The sequence below is a fragment of the Polistes fuscatus genome, unplaced genomic scaffold (assembly GCF_010416935.1).
Source record: "Polistes fuscatus isolate 324 unplaced genomic scaffold, CU_Pfus_HIC Scaffold14, whole genome shotgun sequence".
NCBI classification, from domain to species: Eukaryota; Metazoa; Arthropoda; class Insecta; order Hymenoptera; family Vespidae; genus Polistes; species Polistes fuscatus.
Window position 1 is genome coordinate 2,670,001 of NW_025113042.1, and position 21,531 is coordinate 2,691,531.

At 32.0% G+C, this 21,531-nt stretch overlaps 2 protein-coding genes across 2 annotated transcripts; one reads left to right on the forward strand and one right to left on the reverse strand.

The window, feature by feature from the left end:
- The first annotated feature begins 4,109 nt into the window (after positions 1-4,109).
- On the forward strand, positions 4,110-11,439 carry LOC122514144 (ras-related and estrogen-regulated growth inhibitor). The gene is made up of 6 exons (XM_043630807.1): positions 4,110-4,347; positions 6,647-6,760; positions 10,066-10,122; positions 10,616-10,689; positions 10,863-11,129; positions 11,203-11,439. The coding sequence occupies exons 2-6, from the start codon at positions 6,664-6,666 to the stop codon at positions 11,356-11,358; spliced, it is 651 nt and encodes a 216-aa protein (XP_043486742.1). The 5' UTR covers positions 4,110-4,347; positions 6,647-6,663; the 3' UTR covers positions 11,359-11,439.
- A 91-nt stretch (positions 11,440-11,530) lies between these two features.
- On the reverse strand, positions 11,531-13,513 carry LOC122514143 (general transcription factor IIE subunit 2). Its single transcript, XM_043630806.1, has 4 exons — positions 13,320-13,513; positions 12,883-13,147; positions 12,593-12,802; positions 11,531-12,524 (listed from the first exon to the last, which is right to left on the reverse strand). Exons 1-4 carry the CDS (start codon positions 13,379-13,381, stop codon positions 12,204-12,206), a joined length of 858 nt encoding a protein of 285 aa, XP_043486741.1. The 5' UTR covers positions 13,382-13,513; the 3' UTR covers positions 11,531-12,203.
- Positions 13,514-21,531: the final 8,018 nt, after the last annotated feature.

The window sequence follows — 21,531 nt, forward strand, 5'->3', positions numbered from 1 at the left end:
AATTAAATAATCTAGCACATAACCCTATAGTGTGTAGTTAGTTAATTAGTTAATTAATTAGATAATAGCGTGTATCTTTTGCTTATTGTTAGCGTACCCTGCACATCGACCGACAACTACTCTTTTTCTTTTTATGTTCTTACTAACTCGTACCAAATACCTCCTCGTATGTATTATGTATACTTACGCGTATTATGTACTTGTTAAAAACTTTAGCTAATGGTCGAACTATCTAAAACATTTTATTTGTATTATACTGTAAAGTACTTGGAGCATAATAAAAATATAAGATATGTATCTTACGCTTAGCCCGTTAAATTATGATCGTATTATTAATTTCTTCATTGGGAAAAGAAAAAGAAAAAAAAAAAATATATTAGTATCCCAATAAAACTGTTTTCAATTGAATTACGATATTACGATAATTATCTAGCTACTGTTGCGCTTGAAATTAGAAGATAAATAATGATTTTTCCTTTTTATCGAATTTATGACGTAGTCTCGTACTATCGATCAATCGAAATCAAAGATAATCGTATCGAAAGAAAATATGAACGAAACCGTCAGATCAATTTGTTCACCTACTTCTACCACGTTAGTTTTTCCACGAGCACGATGATGTGGTTTGGAAAGAAACGCGGTGCTTTACTACCACGTTAATGGATAAATACAAAAAAAAAAAGAGGGATAGATAGAAGGAGAGAAATAGAAATAGAGAAATATAAGAAAATATTAAGAAAATAACTGGCACACGCAGACGTCAACGAGATTATGAGGAAACTTTTACCTTTCGTTTTCGGCACGGTAACATTGGAATGCGCCGACGCGAAAATGTGGAATGTGGACGACGGTGACAGTAAGTGAAAGTAACGAAGAACATCAATTCCGACTTCCTCATTTTTTACATTGCAGATCATTCGAATGATACTTTTCGTATCTTCCTTTGGATCGGTCGAATTAAACGTCTTTCCTTGATTGCTTTCATGATTCTCAGCGTTTTACTTTATTACATACCAGAATCTCGTTCTCGTGAGTAATCAAAAAATACTAAATAAATAAATAAATAAAAAAGAGAGAAATCGATGATAAAAATATCAAAACGAATGATGATTATAATTGAAAAAAAAAAAAAGAAAAAAAAATTTAATTTATTGATCAGGATGACGCGCAAATGTTCCTACAAATAAATATATATATATTCTTGTTAGACGTAAGAAAGGCTTGCTGTTTTTTGATCGATCTCATTGCCGATGGATTAAAATTTACCCTACGTGCTACCGAAAGTGATTACGGGAAGAAGATGAAATTTAAGAGGCGTACATTTTTAAACAATCATTCGAGAAGACGAAACGGCGAGAAAAATAAAACGAACGAAAGATCGTCTAGGTGAATTTATTGAACGTTAATGTGTTTAGAAAATAATTTTGTAATAATAATAATAATTGAGAAAATATATACACACACGATATATTATATTTCAGGTGTCAAGAGAATATGGTAACACGTTCGAGAGGTTATATTCGTGGTCTGGAAGGAAAATATTTAAATCATCGTCGAAATCATCGACGTTATCGTGAAATGATGGCAAACGATGTTACGTTGAAAACTTGTCTCGAGTTAGCACCCTTTTTACAAAATCAATATCAACAAAAGCGTGACATGTATTCTGTCCGTTTAAAAAAGGAAAATGATGATCAGATGATGATTGATCGTGCGTTTAATCATCGAAATGATGTTCCTTACTCGAAACAAAAATTTATCGTTGGATACGCGGAAGATTGTGAACCGAATGATTCGGTTAATATTTTGATTTTATTCTGTATTCTTATTGCAAGATTATATTTTTAAAACACTAACGTTAAGAACTTGTGATTATATTACTTTTTTATTTGTTTTCTATTACAGAATTTATCGTTAAATTATTACGAATCATCGAACGACAGGTAAATGAAAATAATCAACGAACAAATATATATTATTTTTGTAATTTTGAAGCCAATGATCAACATTATTGTTTTAGGTTTGATCGAAACGTTCCCGAGGTATCGACTTATCAGGAAGAAATAGTCGGTGACAATCAATTTTTCACGAATAAGAATGAAAGATCGATGGAAGATTTGAAAGGAGATACCATTCGTAAAAGAAAAATCTTAGGAATACGACAAATGCACGGTGATACGATACCAGAAATGTCCTACAACGAAAGTTCCTATACGAGTTTAGAAGCGGAAGCGGATGACGAGAATTCGCAATGTGGAAATGAAATAGAAAAGGGAATGAAATTTTCTAAAAAAAGAAACCTCGAGGAAACAACGACGATGAGTACGTCGATGGGAGGATATCATAGCTCGTCTTCCAGTGAAATTTTATTTCCTCCGAGAATACGACGCAATAGACGATCATTCCTATAAGATTAATAACTTTTCTTTTCTTTTCTTTTCTTCTTTTTTTTTTCTTTTTTAATGTATGAACAATCTACTACGATTATTCTTCTTATCTTTTAATAAACCATTTGTAATGATTTTTTAACACATTTTACGTCGGTTGATAATTATCGATAATATTAAATAATGAAATTAAACAGATTCATCCAGTATGCATATTTTAAGTATCGATAAGATTAAAAATTAAACAATCGTAACGAGTGATCGAACAATTGGCTAAAAATCCTGCAATAACGTAGAACCTCCGTACAATGTGTTAAAATAGAAAAAGGACTGAGAATATACAAGGTGAACGTAAAACGTAAAACGTGGCCTCGAACGATAAAATGTTATTTTTCTTTTCGATTGACTTATTTTTATAATACGTAAATGACGATTCTCTTGAATAAAACTAACTGAATCAAGTAAAATAATTATATTTTGAAAGAAACAAAAAGAAAAAAAAAACGAAGATTAACGAATCGGATTGTCGATTATTATTCAGATCCCTCGGGAAATTCGTTATCGTGTGCACTAAAGTGGATTTTTGGAGGATGTCCTGGAACCTGTCAACGTATCTCAAAATCAGAGAAGGAAGAACAAGAAGAAGGAGGAAGGGGAGGAAGAAAAATGGTCGGAAAGGAAGAAATTGACGAAAAAGTGAACGATATCATGAACGAGTGGCTCTGCTTCGAGCAAGAAACGCGAAGCTGAACGAATTGCTGCCGATAAACGTGGAATCTTTCTTTACCAACGAACACAGGCGCGAGAAATTAAAACTTTGACTTAGGAAGAGAAACTTCCGAATAAATTTCGTTTTTCTTTAGGATCATCAAATTTTTATGTCAAACTAAATAATAACAAATAATTGTCACACTCTTGTTATCTAAAAATACTTTGTTATATCATGATTATAAATCGACGTTAAGTAAAAATAACAATCCATCCCGAAAACAGTAAAAAACTCTGTTAACTGAAAACTGACTCGTACGATTAATAACAAATATCGCATATCGTTGAAATTATCGATTGGAAAAAAGTATCTGCAAACATTTAGTCAAGTTTTGAGCAAGATTTCGTTCGTGTGTTACGAATGGATCTAAATCAAACATTGATTTTAATAATCACATCATATTAGAATACTTCTGATTGCCAAATTTAAACGTCTTAGAAAATTGATACTTTTAAATTATTAAAACGAGTCGAATAAGTTTCGAAAACAAATATCCTGACAATGATCTATTTGAAAATTCACGTAAATTTAATAGAAAAATGTTGGGACGAGATTGAAAAAAAGTTTCATTTGTTGAGGGCTTTTGAATTGTTGAGAGGGTTGATTCTATTACTCGCGTGTTCTCTCCCTCTCTCTCTCTCTGATTCTCTCTGTCTCTCTCGAGTTACCGGAAGTAAGCTATCGCGCGGCTAGTATTCGTGGCTTAAGAGCAATAAAGGACGTCGGTCTGTCGAGCAACGAGCGAACGAAGAGAGAAAACGGGCCGAGACAGTCGTGCGGAGGCCAAGAACCGCGTCGGATCGTGAACACCGTCCTCGTGGAATTGTCAGGAAACACGTGACACGCTACTGAATCTCGCGACCAAATTCAAACGATTCGTGAAAGAGATTGAGATCAATAGAGAGAGAGAGAGAGGATCTACTTTCGCTGATCGAAACATTGCACGTGCGTTCTTACACGATATTCCTACGAAAGATATACTTTATCTTCTTCATTCAAATCACAATTCCACATTTGCGTCAACATTTATTGTGAACAACGATTAATCTAATTCTAAGTTAAGAAAGAGAAAGATAGATAGAGAGAGATAGATAGATAGATAGATAGAGAGAGAGAGAGAAAATTTCATTGAACATTACAATAATTAAACGCGTGACAGGATCGAGAGCAAAGGATAATACAAAGTACAAGGTAAGTTTAAACTGAAATAATAAAATTTCAGAATAAATATATATTAGCATGATTGATAATAATATCAATGTTCGAATAAAGTATCGTTACGATGTTATTATATGCTTTTAATAATCGATACAAATTTTTATATATGTGTGTATATATGTCATCGATTTAAAGATCTTTGATGAAAACGTAATGGTGAATCGTTTGAAATCGAGTTTATCGGCACTGATCTATCTCGGACGGTCAAATCGAGTCAAAAGTCGTTGTTCCAAATATTAAGAGATTTTCGGCGCATGAATCACGGAATCGACTACCGTGCGATACTAAATTTCCTTAGATCCGTTGGCCCATTGCCAAGATCGCGCGAGTTCTTGCTTGGGGCCCCGAAGAATGGGAACGTGCGATATCATCTCTAAGAAAGAGAAAACGCGAGACTACTACTGCTCGCGTGAACTTAACTTTTCCCGCGAACACGGAAAATCTACTTTACTTCAGTCGAGAACATAAAAGCGATAATGGAAGAAAGATTTTGAAAATAGATAACCATGTTCTTATATATCCTACGTTAAGATCCTATCGTTATGGTTGTAATGGATTGCTGTACACACAAAAAAAAAGAAAAAAAAAAAAAAAGAAAATATAAGAATTCCAATAAGTGGATCATCATTTTCTTCCAATTTTATTTACCTTCTTTTTCAAAGATATTCTTCAAAATGTGTCCTTTTCATCCTGTCTTCAAATTTTTATTTTTTCACCTTTTCATATGTAATTATTATTTTGTATTATATCATATGATCAATTTTTGTTCAATGCATTCTAGTTTACCATACCTTTTTTCTATTTTATACGAATATCTGATCGATTATTTTGTTTTTGCTTTCTATTTTTGATTTGTATTCTCGTTTATATATATATATAAGTGAAATGTTTTCAACTTGATAACTCTTTATAATATTAATTTGTAGATATGATCAATGAACGTTACAATAATATATCTCGTTCCAATGAAACACCTATATACTTATCATTTAAAAAACAAATATATATATATATATATTTGTTTTATATATATATATATAATTAATATAACATATAATAACGTAACTTTTTAATTATTTATTATTATTCTCCCTACCCTTATTTTCTATTGTCTTAGACTTTATGATTTGGCAATCTAATATGAAAGATAGAAGAGAGTCAGATACCCTTATAAATTTCCGGGGAATGATATTCTCGTGAGACATCGCATTGTTGAACGACCAAACGAATTCTCAAGATTCCTCGAGACATGTGCGAAGCGTTCTATTAATGTAACGCATCGAATCTCTCATACTTTCTCTCTCTCTCTCTCTCTCTCTTATTTTTTCCAATTGCTTTCCCCTACATCAGCCCCTTTTCTTCCTTCTTTCCCTCCTCCTCCTCTTCTTCTCTTATTTTTCTTCTTCTTCTTTTCCTTCTTCTTGTTCTCCTTCGTTTTACCCTACGTCGTTAAAATGGCCGGCAGAGCGTCGCCCTGAGAGTACAGAATTGCTGTGTTTAAACTATCCCGCGTATAAGAAAGAGAAGTCAAGAGAAATGAAAAGAGAAATAGAAATAAGAAAATGCGTTCGCGTGATTCTCTTCTTGAATTTGCTTCCGTTTTGATTTAGAATAAGAAAGGAATGAGAGAGAGAGAGAGAGAGAGAGAGAGACACGAAACATCTTGTAAATGGGTCGAAATACAGAATACCAAGAGAAGGACGAGATGATAGTCTCTTAAATGGGATCTAGCACATCGTATGAAATGTCATCGATACGATCTTCCTCTTCTTATTCTTCACTCATTCTATTTCTCTCTCTCTCTCTCATTCTCATTCTCATTCTCATTTTCATTCTCGTTCTTGTTCGAAGATACGAACTAAACGTCGATAAAACGAATTCGATTCCCGTATATACGAACGTGACGATAAAATCAATACAAATTTCATTTACTAACAATACTATTTTTACTTATTTTCCATCTAAATTGTTTTATATACACTCTAGTCAAATGTAATAATCGTAAAAATCGTTCCGCAAATTTGAAAAAAAAAAAAGAAAAAAAAAAGATTTCACTCGAAATCGGATAAAATACGTTCGCAGTTAATACAAATATTATTTTCTATTGAAAATATAAATAATTTCGTTTGATAATACGCGTTATTTCTATGTTAATTAATGACCACTCAAATCTATATTAAATGAACATTATTTAATGGAAATATCAAAAAGCTTTCCGTACACTTTACCATGTTTCCATCGTCATACGTTTGTTTTTGTTTTTTGTCCGCAGTGACGAGTGCACGGAGCATGACGTCAAATGCAATTAGGGGTATTCGAAGGAAAAAGAGTTCGCTGTGCGAAGTAAAGGTGGCCGTTATCGGAGCGCCAGGGGTTGGAAAAAGTGGTGAGTAGGAAAACTAATTTTGTTTGTAATAATTAAGTAAACGACGATATAGCGTACAAACGTGTGCATATGTGTACTCTTTTGTAATATCAAAAATACAGTACACACACACACACTCACACACATGCGTTCACATATACATACAAAAAGAGAAAGAGAGAATGAGAAACTATTAACTAACCGATAAACGTTGAAACGTAGTTTTTAAACGATTCTTCGAATATTGTTAATTTTCTACAAGTAAAATCTAAAATGAAATGAGAGAGAGAGAGAGAGAATTGATGAAGCTTTCTATAACGATGAAAACGATGACGATACGGTCGTTTAAGAATTTGGCGCGATGCGGAAGACCTTGGACTAATAGCGGAAAACATGTTGAGTTGAAGGATGTCTGAGTTTTCCAACTAAATTAATTATTATCACAATTTGTCTAACGAGTGAAAAAGAATATTGCAATAGACGAGGAAGAAGAAGAAGATTCTAAAAATATTTTTCTCTTTGGTCAGCAAATATTGATCGTTTTTAAGAGGATTCGTGAACATGTGAGATATATATCTAAGGTTTTGAACTCGATCGTAATTTTCTCTCTTTTGAAAGAGAGAGAGAGAGAGAGAGAGGGAGAGGGAAATAGGAAAGAGGATGAGAAGATTCAAGTGCAAGTGCGACGAAAACCCTTGCTAACATAAGACGACGTTAGCTAGAACGAGAGAAGCATGCCGTGATAGCTTTGAGGACCCTGAGAGCAGCCAACCCGGGTGTATTTTCGGTAATGGCACGTGCTAAAGACAGGTAGGCGAGTAAATAATCGTTCGCCTCAACCGTTACTTCTTCTTCTACTCGTATCGTTGCCATTTCTTCTATTTATAATGTGTTATTTCCGAATCCGAACGAATTTTAAAAGGTTTGTCAAATAATTCAATAAAACCTTAGTTGATATGGTGTAAACATTTACAATAATATGCAACGATTAACAGGAATATTTGACAATTCTCGTTATTCAATTTAAAACAATCGTTTTTTTCTTGCAATATACAATATACAATATCTTTTTTTCATTTTCATACGCAGAAACGTATTTTAGGATTATTTAAATCTCTTTGAGATTGATATAAATTTTATTACAAAAATACTCATTTCATTATAAGCGAAGTAGTAAAATTTGATATAAGCGATAAGATAATTAGTCTCGCATATTTCTCTGACAATAAAGTGTATTTTCTGTTTTTTGCAATAAAATTTATATCTTTCCTCACTTGTACATGAATTTCTTGCTATAGTAATGTATGTGTCTATTGAGTGAGGTCAGCGTGCTTTACATTTTACATGCATACAACGATGAACGATGAAAACTCATTTATTATGAAATAAATCAAACGTAGTTGACCGTCTGCGTTCTCTTCACGAATCTTCTTATTAATGGAGAAACCTTGGAAATCAACCTCGATCGATTTTGAATTATCGTTTAAAATGTTGTATTTCGTATAGAACTAAAGTCCTGAACTTGTACGTTCTTTCCTCAACAGAAATCCTACGATATTTGAACTCTTACAAATCTTTATCTTTAAAGTAGATGGTCGTCCTTGTGGCAAATGCGAGCTTTGAACTTTGAAAAATTCAATCAGTTAGTAATAAATGTCTTTCATTTTTTTTTCTTATTAAGGCAGATACAAAGCTATAATCAATGATATTACTTTTATATAATCTATAATAACGTTTGAAACATTTTTTACAGATGAAGAGTTTTGAAATAATAGTAAGAATTTGAGAAATGTTCAATCTTAAAGGGGTTCGAATACGATAGTATAAAATCTGAGATAATAATTCGATGGAATGGGTTAAAGGAACGAATCTGTTGATACTGGCGAATTGCGAAGCTGTCACCTGATCTGATTCCAGATGAATAGGCGCCGCACCGTTTCGATGTTAACGTAACGCTCGTGCAAGGTTTTGTGGCGCCGCGGCAGGTTCGAGTTCGAGGTAAAAATAGTGTGGTATACCTCGAAGCGGGTCACTAGGTCTCTGCTTCTTCTTTCTCCTCAAGCTTGAGATATCGAGATAAACGAAGAGCAAACGCACGACACACGTTCATTGAAATTAAACAAATTTCGCATAAATTATCATTCAAACATACACACACACGCATCGAATAAAAATCTGTAATGTAAATAATTTGAAAAAAAAAAAAGAAAAAGAAATTACGTTAAATAGTACAATTACAATTCGATAAATCGAATTATCGAAAGGATTGTTCTTCATCGTGTTAATTTATCTTCTAGATTTTCATTTGAATACGCATACATACATACCTAATGTTAAATTTCGCGAGATAATTTGATTAATTTTCTTTGATAAAACGTATCATTAAGTTTTTGATATTTTACAATAACAATTGGATAAATCTAAGATTGATTTTAAAAAGGTCATCGATACATCATTATTCATCTAACATCAAATAAAAATAAAATAATGCAAAAGATGAGTGAAGTTAAGTAAGTACTAGGCGTTCGTCGATGCTTTTAAAAGCTCCCAACTCGAAAAGCGTCAGGTGGAACTCGTCGTTCATACTCATCCTCTTTCTCGAGAGAGAGAAAAAGAGGAAATATGTCTTAGTTGACACACGTAACGAACTCGTTTGCCACGGAAAAGGTTACGTTATATCAGCCGTCGTTTATATATATAGAGTACATGCATTTTGTATAAATACGCGTATCATCGGTGAAACGCAAAAGCGAACTTGCAATAGAAAAAATGCAGCATTGTGTTACGCGTCTATCGACATTGTATACGTTGGTTACGCACACACACATACATACATACACATAAAATACACACTCGACTATGTAATGCGATCATAAAAATATCGATTCGAGTCATTCTTCGTTTTATTTTGATTTCATTTTCTTAACATTTTGCACGTTACTCGTCATTCATATCAAATAATTTTACAATATTCCTTCGAATATATATCCTCTTAAAACACAATTTATGATGTTTGTAGAATTTTTCTTTAAATGACGGTATTCGTAAACTAAATCTTTATATAGTGTCTAAAAAAAAAAAAACAGAAGAATAAAAAGAAAAAGAAAAAAGATCCACTTAATAGTAGAAATTTGACGATGATCCAATATCACTGTTAACGCTAAGAAAGCCATCTGCCAAATGAGAAACAAACGTTAGACGGAAATGTTCGTTTTCATATCGTCTATGACATTGAAAAACAGGCCAGACTGCACGTATAAATTCGTTTTCGATTTTCTTTACTGTAAACATCGATCCTGACCATACGTTTTCATTATATTTTACAGCGTTGACAGTGAGGTTTTTAACGAGGCGGTATATCGGAGAATACGATCATCAATCTGGTAAGAATTTTTTGTTTCAATTTTATATTATTTTTTATCATTTTTTTTTTTATACAATATTATTACAATAAAACTAAGCATTGATTTTCTAAGTGACAATAGAATGGACTATTTTCTGAAGTATTGCCAACGGCTGTAACTGTTTCTAAGACCGCGACTCTATCTCTCTCTCTCTCTTTCTCTTTCTATCTCTTTCTATCCCTCTTTACATTCCACCGACCGCGTCTGGTCTAAATTTATCAAAGACGAATTTGACACTAGACAGGACGGGTACTAATGCGAGGTTGATACTCGAAGGAAGAACATTTTTCCTTTTCTACAAATACGTGGACACTGGACAAAGTACTTACTTGCATCAGTAGGAACTATTTCGTCACATTAATTTAGAAAATAAGTTATCCGTTCTCTGTAATACAATCCAACTAAAAATTCTAATCATCGTACTAACGAACAAATTTCATTATCTTTTGTTTTTTCTTTTTTTTTTTTACAGAAAACAGATACAAACACGAAGTGCTCGTAGATGGGGAACCAATTCTTTTCGAAATTTTGGACTCCTGTCCGAAGGTAATTTTTCTCTTTTTCTTTTCTTTTATTCAGACTCAATATTATACCACGTATTTCGTATCATTGATAAATTTAGTTTAATACTTGTGAAAGTTTATACGTAATCGTAGAAATGTTAAGATTAAACACGTATATACATTTACATATATTAAAACGAGGTACCGATTTTACAGAGCGACGACGAAATGCCGTCGATGGAAACTTTGCAGTGGGCGGACGGTTTGCTTTTAGTTTATTCGATAACTGATCGAGGTTCTTTCAATTTCGTGAGAAAAGCAAAAGAAGCATTAGCGGTAGCCGATCCAGAAGCTGCCATGCCACTTGCTATGGTTGGAAACAAAGCTGATATGGTTCACCTAAGACAGGTCAGCGCGGAAGAGGGGGAAATCTTGGCTAAAGATTTTGAATGTTGGTTCAGCGAAGTTAGCGCAGCAGAACAGGTATAATTTTATTTCCAATCGATTAAATTTATCCATTTTCTTTGAAAATCAATCGATAATCTAAATTACACAGGTCGTCCAAGTAGCCGAATCGTTTCACGAATTGTGTCGTGAAGTTCTTGCTGCCAGAAGAAGAAACAAACAATCGTTGCTCGACAGAATGCTTGGTAGCAAAGCTACGAGAACATATTCCAGGGGTAAAAGCGACTCCGCTTTACCCAAGGATTAATTAATTAATTATCTTGACTTAATTAATAGGATAGGATTTTTTATTGACTGCGCAGAATTGAGTAAGATAGAGAGAGAGAGAGAGAGAGAAAGGGAGAAAGAGTGAAAAAGACTACACGAGATGAAAGTAGACTTATTTTATACGAGTCGATAAGAAAATCAGGCGCCAAAGATTGTATCATACTGTTAATATTTTATATCAAATAACATGTACAGCTCTACCGTGCGCTAATTTTAATAGCGTGCTTTTGTAAAGAAAGTTATCTTTTTTCAATGAATAACAAATTTTTAAATTCGTTTTACTTCTTAACACTTTGACGGTCGTATTTTTTTTATCGATAAATTGTTTACGCAATACCAGCTTTTTATTTTTTTCGTTCAAAATCTACTCTGGAACATACGTTTTTTATAAAAAGCTGTATATTTTTGTATAGCTCGTAAATCTATCGAAAGTATAAGTAGTGGTTTGTACTAAAAACATCGACGTCCTAAAGTAAATTATCGGTACATTATTATAAACAAGAAAAAAAGCTATTAAAGTGTTAATAAATTGACGATTTTATAAATCATTGATTAGGCTTCAAAAGGCTGATCTTATATAAGCGCAAACATATATACAAGAAATTGTTTGTAAGAGTTACAGATTCTAACGATTGACCTATATATTTATTTTGTACTTACAATAAGAAAATGTGAAATAAATATTTTACTTATTTATTATAGCGGCGAAGCGATATGTTAATCTTATCCTATTAGATTTAAGATCCATAGTCTTTTATATATACGATATTATCATTTTTACAATTATATTATATTTACAGATAATACGAATTTGATATTCGTTATTTATTTAGTGTCATCGTAAATTTCTAAAACATCTGCTAAATGTTCATTGTCTCTCGGCTTTTTAAATTGTTTTCTCCTATTATTTGGTTTCTTTCTTTTAACAGGTGCTAATTTTTTCGGACCATGATCTTGCATAGATCTAATTCCTTGTTTCTCTAAATACTCATCTATTTTTTGATCATCCATTGCATCTACTGCTACAGCTCTCCATAATTTTTGAAATTCCTCATCGATAGGAAACTGCGCTGTCTTGTCGTTATAGAAAACTATTTTCTTTTTGTCAAGCGGTCGCGTTATGAGTAATATCTCATTTTGTAAACTCTATAAAAAAAAAAATCTCACAGAACATATCGCAGATTATTAGTTAAAATATATGCCACTAACCGTACCTTTAGATGCTTCTCGCAGTGCGGTAAACTTTCTTGTATGTCTTCTAATAAGATCCCACCTAATCCCTTTAAATCCTGTTGTTTTAAAAGTCTTAACAAAGATTTTTTATCTTTAATTTTATACATAGCCTTAAATGCAAATCTACCATCCTGCGTCACATCTATTTTAGGATTTTTTAGCAACGCTTCTGTTTGAAGCCACGTTTTCACCTTTAATAACGCATTAAATAATTAATTTTCACAAAACATAGTTTAATGTTAAATGTAATAACATAATTTAAAAGCCTTACTTTTGATCCTACATCCAGTTGATTAGTTTCATCTAAAATTTCTTCTAACGTCAACGGATGATCATCACCGTCTTGATGCCTTGCTTTCATGTGTTTTACTATTTTTGCTAAAACACCAAATTTGTACTGCGTACTACCGGTCATGGTTTTGTAGTTGACCATATCCAATTTTGGTCCAGTTGAAACCATGGATGGCTTCGGTTTCTTTTTGTGCGGATCATCTCGAATGGTATCTTTCTCTTGTTCTTTCTTTTTCTTCTCAATGCTGTATAAATTATAGATAAATTTACTTATTAATAAATTTGTATATAATATACTTTTTTATGTAATTTATTTCAATATTATATAACATTTATGTATAAGAAATAATTTCTATAAAGAAAGTATTTGGAAAGGTAGAATATAGGTTAGAGAATAAAATAAATTATTAGACTTACGCTGGAGTAGATAGGGCTCGTTTTTTAAAGAGCTCCCGCTCTCTCAACAATGCTGGATCCATTTTGTTAAAAATTTTTCCAAAAGAATCTTTATCACATAAACAATTCACTTATTTTTAATAACACGTGCACAAAATACTAACAGGAGAAGGAATACGCATAGTACAATTTAGTTTATGTAACGGAATCAAGAGAGCGCTAGCGTAGCCCAAACTCTCGATACCAGACGTTCACTAGGTGCGTGCGAGATACAACTCGAATAGTCAAATCAACTCGACAACGTCGAATATGTGATAATAAAACAATTGATTTTTTATTTATTTGATAAATAAATTACAATATCAAATTTGACTAACGTGATCAAGAAGAAAGAAAAAAGAAGAAGAAGAAGAAAGATGAATTACGTAGGTGTGACAATAAGCTTGTGTGCGTATATAAAAAACAGGAATCAATTTGAATTTGCAAGTAAGAAAATATTCATCTAATTTCGACCAATTAATAAATAATACTTTTCTAATGACTTTATCTAAATCATATTATTAGGCTTTATAAGATATTCCCCTCTATAATTTGATAATTATCTTATATATCATATTATTTTATTTATTTCTATATGATCACGTGACATCTAAAATACAAGACAAGTTGTTTAACCAATCATCGTTATTTCCATTGCGTTCGTCCAGAAGATCGTGAAAAAGCTATGGCGTCCTATTACTTTCAGGTAATTAAAAAATATTTTCTTGCGTATATCTTTCTATTGTATATGAAACGATAGCTATAAGCAAGATTTTTATACGTGAGTGTTTTCAAAACGAAATATTGAAAAGTTCGATAGATATCTGTGAGAATGTAACATCGATATATCTCGACGTGCCGCCAAATCTCACCAATGTTACTTAACAATATTTCTTCTAAATTCCAGCTTTTTTCATGGTATCGATACTTACTACCATTTTTAATGATGCTCTAATTAATTATTTTTCATAATTATGTATTCAAAGATCGTATTTCGTATTAAATTCGATTCCTGTCACATACACACACATACAGGCATATATGCATAAGTATAGGTAGCTCTTACCCATACACTCATATATTTGATTTTCTTTATGTTATACTAATGTAACTTTTTTTTCCTTTTTTAGGTACCGAGCATTAGGAGAGTCCAGCATGAATACATATACTCAGTCTAACAATTGTGTTTACTCTTTTTTATCTTCATATTCATCGAGGTAAGCGTTATTATTTTTTTAAGCCATATAGAAATGTATAGAAAGAGTGAGAACGAGAGTGAGAGAGAGAGAAAGAGAGAGAAAGAAAACAAAACATTCACCTACAAGCAACTATGAATGTGTATGTATATTTGTAGGTAATACTCGAGGTGAAAACAAAAGAAAGACAGCCGAAAAGAAAATGTAAACAGTCGAGCACGGAGCAATCGATACTTCTACGAGATATACACAGAGAGATCACCATTCCCCTTCCGTCCTCCAACGAGTAAGGATCTAACGAACGTGACGTATTAAACTAATTATTGATTTTATTTCTAACGTTATCAAACGTTTAATATTTCTACATTCTAACATTAAATACTTTAAAAAGTTTCTCATTAGATAGAATAGTGTAAAAAAGTTTTATTTTTTAGATTACTCTTTATTGTGTTATATATTATAACTTAAAAAATTTTGAATTAATATTTTAAATAACATTACATACCTTGTATGTAATATTATACAAGTAATGAGATTAAGGCAATTAATATTGCTTAAATTTATATTGATTCTTTATGATAAAATATCTTTGAAAGTGTGCAATGCCTTCAGGAATGATTTCAGGAAATATGTTGTAATATTTAATTGTATGTAATATAATTTTTAGTATGTTTCAGCTTTTCAGAGTTTTTCTTTTATTTTATTTTATTCATCGTCATCCTAAGGGTAGGATACCCATCCTGCAGTCATCACTGAAGACTAAAAGTAAGTATATTTTTCTATCAAACATTTTTATGATAATTCCAATGGTTTTTTTATTAAGATGATGATATTAATTGTTCTCGTTCTTTTTCTGTTTCAGAACATCATTGCAATCGAGCGCGTAGGCAATGAAGTACTCGTGTGTTGCATCGTTAAAAAAGATATTAAAAGTCGGAAATTAAAGTCAGTGTTGTTCGCCGTATGTAAAAGTTTCGTTTTTTCGGGAAAAGAAACTTCGTAAGTTTCTTTTATTCTGTTTAAATGTGTGCTCATCGTCATCCTAAGGGTAGGATACCCATCATGCATTCATCACTGAAGATAAAAGGTAAATTAATTTTTATATTAAACATTTTCTCAATAATTATAATAATGTTCTAATAACAATGGTGTATATAATCTTGTTTTTATTTCTGTTTCAGATCATCGTTGGAATAGTGCAGTGTTCACATTTTATTAATTAAATTCATTGGAAATTCGTTTAACACTAGATTTTTTATCATTGTTTCATTTACTATTTTTTAAAAACTTATAAAAATTGTTTGCATGAAGAAATGGGTAGAGGGGAGGAATTAATATTTACATATATTTCATTATGGTATTAAAAATCAACGTATATTTTAAAAAAATAATATTAAAATTTTATATATATGTAGCATATGTAGCAAAGAAATTTCATATGAGTCAAATTGGTTTATTGTTAGTCCATTAATCTAGTGTTAATTGAATTAACTGCATGTAATGCAGTTGTAGAATCAGTGTTAGTGCATTGTCATCGTCATCCTAAGGGTAGGAGACCCATCGTGCATTCATCGATGGAGATACAAAGTGAGTATATTTTGTATTTAATAATTCAACATACATTTTAATTGTTTTCAGTAATAGTAATGATATTAATAGTATTGTTTTTTATTTCTATTTCAGATTGCAATCGTGCGCGAAGCAATATACGGGAGTGTTGTATCGATTGAATATAATTAAAATCACGGATTAGAAGCACGTTCGTTCGCTCATTTCAATTCGTTCGTGTTACGCGATTGTATTAGAAATTTTTCATATTAAATTAACTGCGACCAAAGCAGTAGTTGCATTAGATTTTGTTCGAAAAAAGTTGTATTTTTATTTTAAAACAGTCGCACAGACTGTTCGCGTATTAGAGTCAGTGCATCAATGAAGATTTTTTTACTTGCATTGACTGTGTGCAAAGCAGTCTTTGGAAGCAGTTGTAGAATCAGTGATCGGGCGCATAATAAATTAAAATCATACGCGAATTAGAATCAGTGTTGTTCGTCGCATAATCTAATTTCGGTTTCGCGATAAGAAACTCATCTATAGTTTCTTATTTTCGTTTATACCGCGTTTTTAGATTCACGCGAGGTGCATCGCCGTGGTGCAATTGAGCTCCATCCCATTGGAATGCATTGTAAGTATTCATTTTTGTTTACATTTTATTCGATTTTATTTTATATGATTTTGGATAGTATTATAGATAATTTATCGTTTTGTTCTATTTTATGTTACAGACGTGACGACGGATTATCTTCCTCTTCAAAGATGTGGAATGAATTCTTCGATGGATCTTCTTCATTGGCAAATCGAGAAGGAGGATCGTCAGATTGCAGTACTTGCTACGAAGTAGGAGTGTTTTGGAGCCACCGTAGAACTTCTAATGCTGACTGTTCATATTTCATATATGCGTTATTTTAATTCTAAAATGTCACATATATGTGATATAACGGTTGGTAACGAGTGAGTCAAAAAATTTAATGTCCCTCCGGTGCTCAATCATGTCGAGGATGAAAGGTCCTAATCGGCACGAGTTACTGGTTGTAATTATTCCAATAAATTATTGACGAGCGCATGAGTTATTCCTTTTTAGGAATGAACTCATGAAAATTGTATATTGTATTCTATGTTTTATTAGTTCAGGATAGGTCTTCTTGTCTCATCGATTAAATTTTTTTAATTAACAGTGCACTTAATAATTGCACTTCTTTTTACATTTTGTGTTTTGTTCGCGTTACTAGTGATGAAATCGAGTATTAATTTTTTCAATTTCGTCCAAAAAAGCATGTAATAATGTCTTACATGCATTGCTTCGTACATAGTTTATTTAATCGCGATTAACTTTGATATATCGATACTTCGATAGTATAAATAAATGAGCAAGAAGACAAACTCATTCGCGACGGATAGATTCTAGCAGTTAAGTGGTGGCTCAAAGCCCAGTTCTTTTATTTGAAAGGCCAAGTTAATGAAAGGAGTCGTCCGAGGTTTTTAAATATATTAAAATATATTAAAAGATATTAAAAGTCATTATTTACCAAATAATTTGTAGAGTCTTTAGTCCGCTTAGATGAATTTTTATAAAAATGTATTTATATGTTTTGTATATATGTGTTTTTAATCACATTTTTTAGATTAGGATTTTCAGCTTCTAATATACTAATCTCCCGTTTCTCCCCCCTATACTTTCTGCGTTCTCATTTATACGTGTGCCCAGGTGCTACTCGTATGGGTGAGAAACGGTTAGTATAGGTTTAGTTTTAAGTTTTTCCCATATTGGCGGCTGTTATTGGCTAGTGGTTGCACGGTGTACGTTGCACCTGTGTGTGCGTTTAGGTGTGTGCATTGTACATCGTTTCGCGATAGTTTTTAATTAATACATCATTTAATATTCAGAGTACTACTTTTACATATCACGCGTGATATAAAAAATACGCGCGGTGTGTGTGTGTGTATTTGTATTTTTATATTTATATTAAATATTTCTAATTTTTTTGATAATATCGTTTTGCATAGTAGAGTTACCGCATTTAATTGTGGAACCTATGATATACTCGTATATTACTAGTATGCATATATACTAGTGTATACTTGTATTTTTGTTTTAGTCATCATTGCAATAATCATTAGCCTTTGCAGTCGATTACAGCATTGGTACGTACTCCCATAAATTTAGAAAACGCGTTTGAACTAGGGTGTCGGAGGTGCCCCGGGGCATGCTCTCTAGTTTAGGCTTTTGCACCCTGGTGGTATGTGAGAGAATCGTGGAGTGAGTGGGTGGGTACGTATGTGTATTTGCTCTTTTTAAATATGGGTAATCGGCAGGCAGGTAGCATACTTCTCTGAGCGAGTGTGAAAATTTTAATTTTAAGTAGGTAGGGCCCGGAAAAGGCATTAGGTTTGTTTCCACTCCGGAGTGGAAATTCGGCCTCCGGGTTTATACAGAATTGTTACAAAATTATATCATTTCATTCTATTATGCTTGCTTTGTAAATTTATTTTGTGACAATTCTATAATATTTACTATGTATCATGATTCAAAGGGATTTGCAACCATTTGAAGGATTAATTTCTATTTCGATTTTAACTCGAACGAGATAGAGTCGAAACAAATCTGCAAAGCCTTTGATGAAAATTTGATACTTAATTTTAAGTATTATAAAATTAGCACTTCGCACAATCGCGATTTTGCTTTATTGTTAGAAATATTTCATATAATTCTATATAACGATTAAATGAAATAAAAATATATTGGAATAAAATGCATTATATTTATTGTGTGCATTATTTATTTCAATTCCATTTTATTACTCGAGAATAAAAGTGCGACGTGTTATTAGGTCATCTATTAGAATTATCTGTTTGGACATACTATTGAATAATGAACGGTAGTCATAAATTAAATTTTTAATAATTGAGAATTAAAATCACGAAGAAATACTAGAATATTTAAAAAATAAAAATACGAAAGAAAAAATAAATGAAAATATTTCATAGATATTATTATTATTATTAACAGTTAAGAGTAATTGTTCGAAAATGTCGTTAAGTCATTCGGAATTGTAATATCATAATATGGCGTATTACAGCGGCATGGTATTAGAATAGAATCGATACTTTACATAACGAATAATCTGTCTTTCGGCAAAGAGAAAATTCTCGACCAAATGGCAGTCATTATTTTATATGTAAAGAACTCAGGATGTTTAACAATCAAATTTTTTCTTTCAGGTTCGTTAGGGTTGTGTTAGGTTGATTTCCTTTTATATTTTAGAATCAGGGACGATTTTAATTCTATATCATTAACCGTTGTAATATGCCAAATTCTGTTAGTACATTTTTCGAATGATAGACGTTTTAAATCAGATACTCTTTTCTTTCTCGCATGTAAGTGTATGTCCAAACGTAATAGGCATGAAGAAAGAAGAGGCTAAATGCCGAAGAGCCCCCACTTAATTGTGGTTCAAGAGGGCAATTACAGATTATTGAGTTATTTTCAAAAGTTCAACAGCATGTTCGAACTTTTCGAGAATGGCTCTTTAATCATATCTTGTATTTTATTGTATTATTATATTGCTCGTCAATAATTTTCTTGTGGTTATTGCAAGTACAAATGATTAATATATTTTTCTTTTTGTTACAGGTGATCATCGTTGGATTTAACATCAACCCATTTGATTTTCTTCTATTTGAGCACCTTTAATTGTTATCTTTTAAAATATGTACCTAGATAAATGCATTTCTGAAGGCACACACTTAAACATTAAATATGAAACATAATTATTTACAATTCTATAATAAATACAATAACTTCAAATATTTTTCAAGATGTACTCAAGATTTTGGAGATCAATCTCTCCAATCAAATATTTAATTAATGAAAATATCTGTTTAATAACTACAAAACTCGATTGATATATGTTTGATTTTTTTTTTCTAATAATAGTAGCAATATTAGCAACGACAGAATAAAATTACATACTTTTGTAATTTTATTTCGCTTATTTTAATGATCTTTCCCGTGACGACGATATTCGTGGATGATCTTTTTGTTTAAAACTATATGTAAATGGTTGTATCGAGAACATGAGTACGTTTATTTTACGCATCGCGTTAGTGATCGTTTATAAATCGCAGTGTAAAGTGTAAAATTATCGATCGAAATGCATAGTCATTTTTTTTGTTATTCGTAACGTTCTATTTAAAAAGTCGAAGAACGTTTCATTTCTCACATAATCGCAATAGAACGTGGGGATACCTTCGAGGGTGCTTCGTATTTTTGAACAATTTCACAAACTTCCCGACGTAAGCTGTCATCGGTAAACACATATAAAGGGGCTTGACCTAATCTAAAGTTTCTTCTTTGCAAGAAGCGACTCTTTGCTTCGCTTTCTCTTTCTCTAACCCTCTCTCTTTCTCTCTCGTCTTCCGTTCTTTTCCTCACTGCAAAGGATAGAAAAGTTCACGCGTTTCTACAGTGGTCGAGAAGGGTAGAAGAGCAAAGGGAATATGCTAAGGACTTAAGGACGTTCTTTTCTTACGCGTTTGCAAGGATTCACGTGGTTAAATATTTTTCTTACGTTATTGCAATTTTAATCCAATTTTTATGACCAAGGACCTAATCGAAAGACAATTGTTTTTTTTTTTTTTTTTTTTTTTTTTAATAAAATCAATTCAAATTTTTCCAATGAGTAATAATTAAATGAATTAATTTATCCTTAAAAAAAAACAAAGTTCACATATTTTTTGAAATTACAACTTACGATTTATACAAATTCCATGGTATTAATAATGACTTTTCGATCGTTGAGTAAGTTTATTGGAAGAATTGAACGTGTTTAGAGTTCGATCATTCGATAAAGGGTCGTGGATATCATCGACGACAGGTGGACCGAGGTTGAAGTATCCGAGATGTATCCTCGGATGCAAAGTATCTCCGAAAGGATCGCTGCCGCGGTGTGCTTCTCGTAACATGCGCGTTAAGCATACGCTTCTACCTCGAACCGATGTGGCAGTGTTGATGGGGGTGCTGGCGGTGGTGGTAGCGACGGTGGCGGTAGTAGTAGTAGTAGTAATAGTAGTAGTAGTGGTAGTGATGGTGGAGGTGGTGGTGGCGAGCATTGGGGGCTTTAGAAAAGAGGGGTAGTTTCTAGCGTCGGACGCGAGTCGCGTTCTCATCTCTCTTGTTCTTTCCAAACATTTTTTTTATTTTTATTTTTGTCATATGTTTTTTTTTTAAATAAATGAACAATAACTTGCTCCCTAAGAACTTGAAAGCATATTAGATTAGTAATAATAAATGACATTCGAATGATTTTGTTAAAGTATTGGTATTCTTGTATTTGCATTGTATTTTAGTTCAATTACATCATCGAAATAATCGATTAATGAATTCATTTAATGATATAACTTATATGACAAATATTAAATTATTGATAGTGAACAAAATCAAT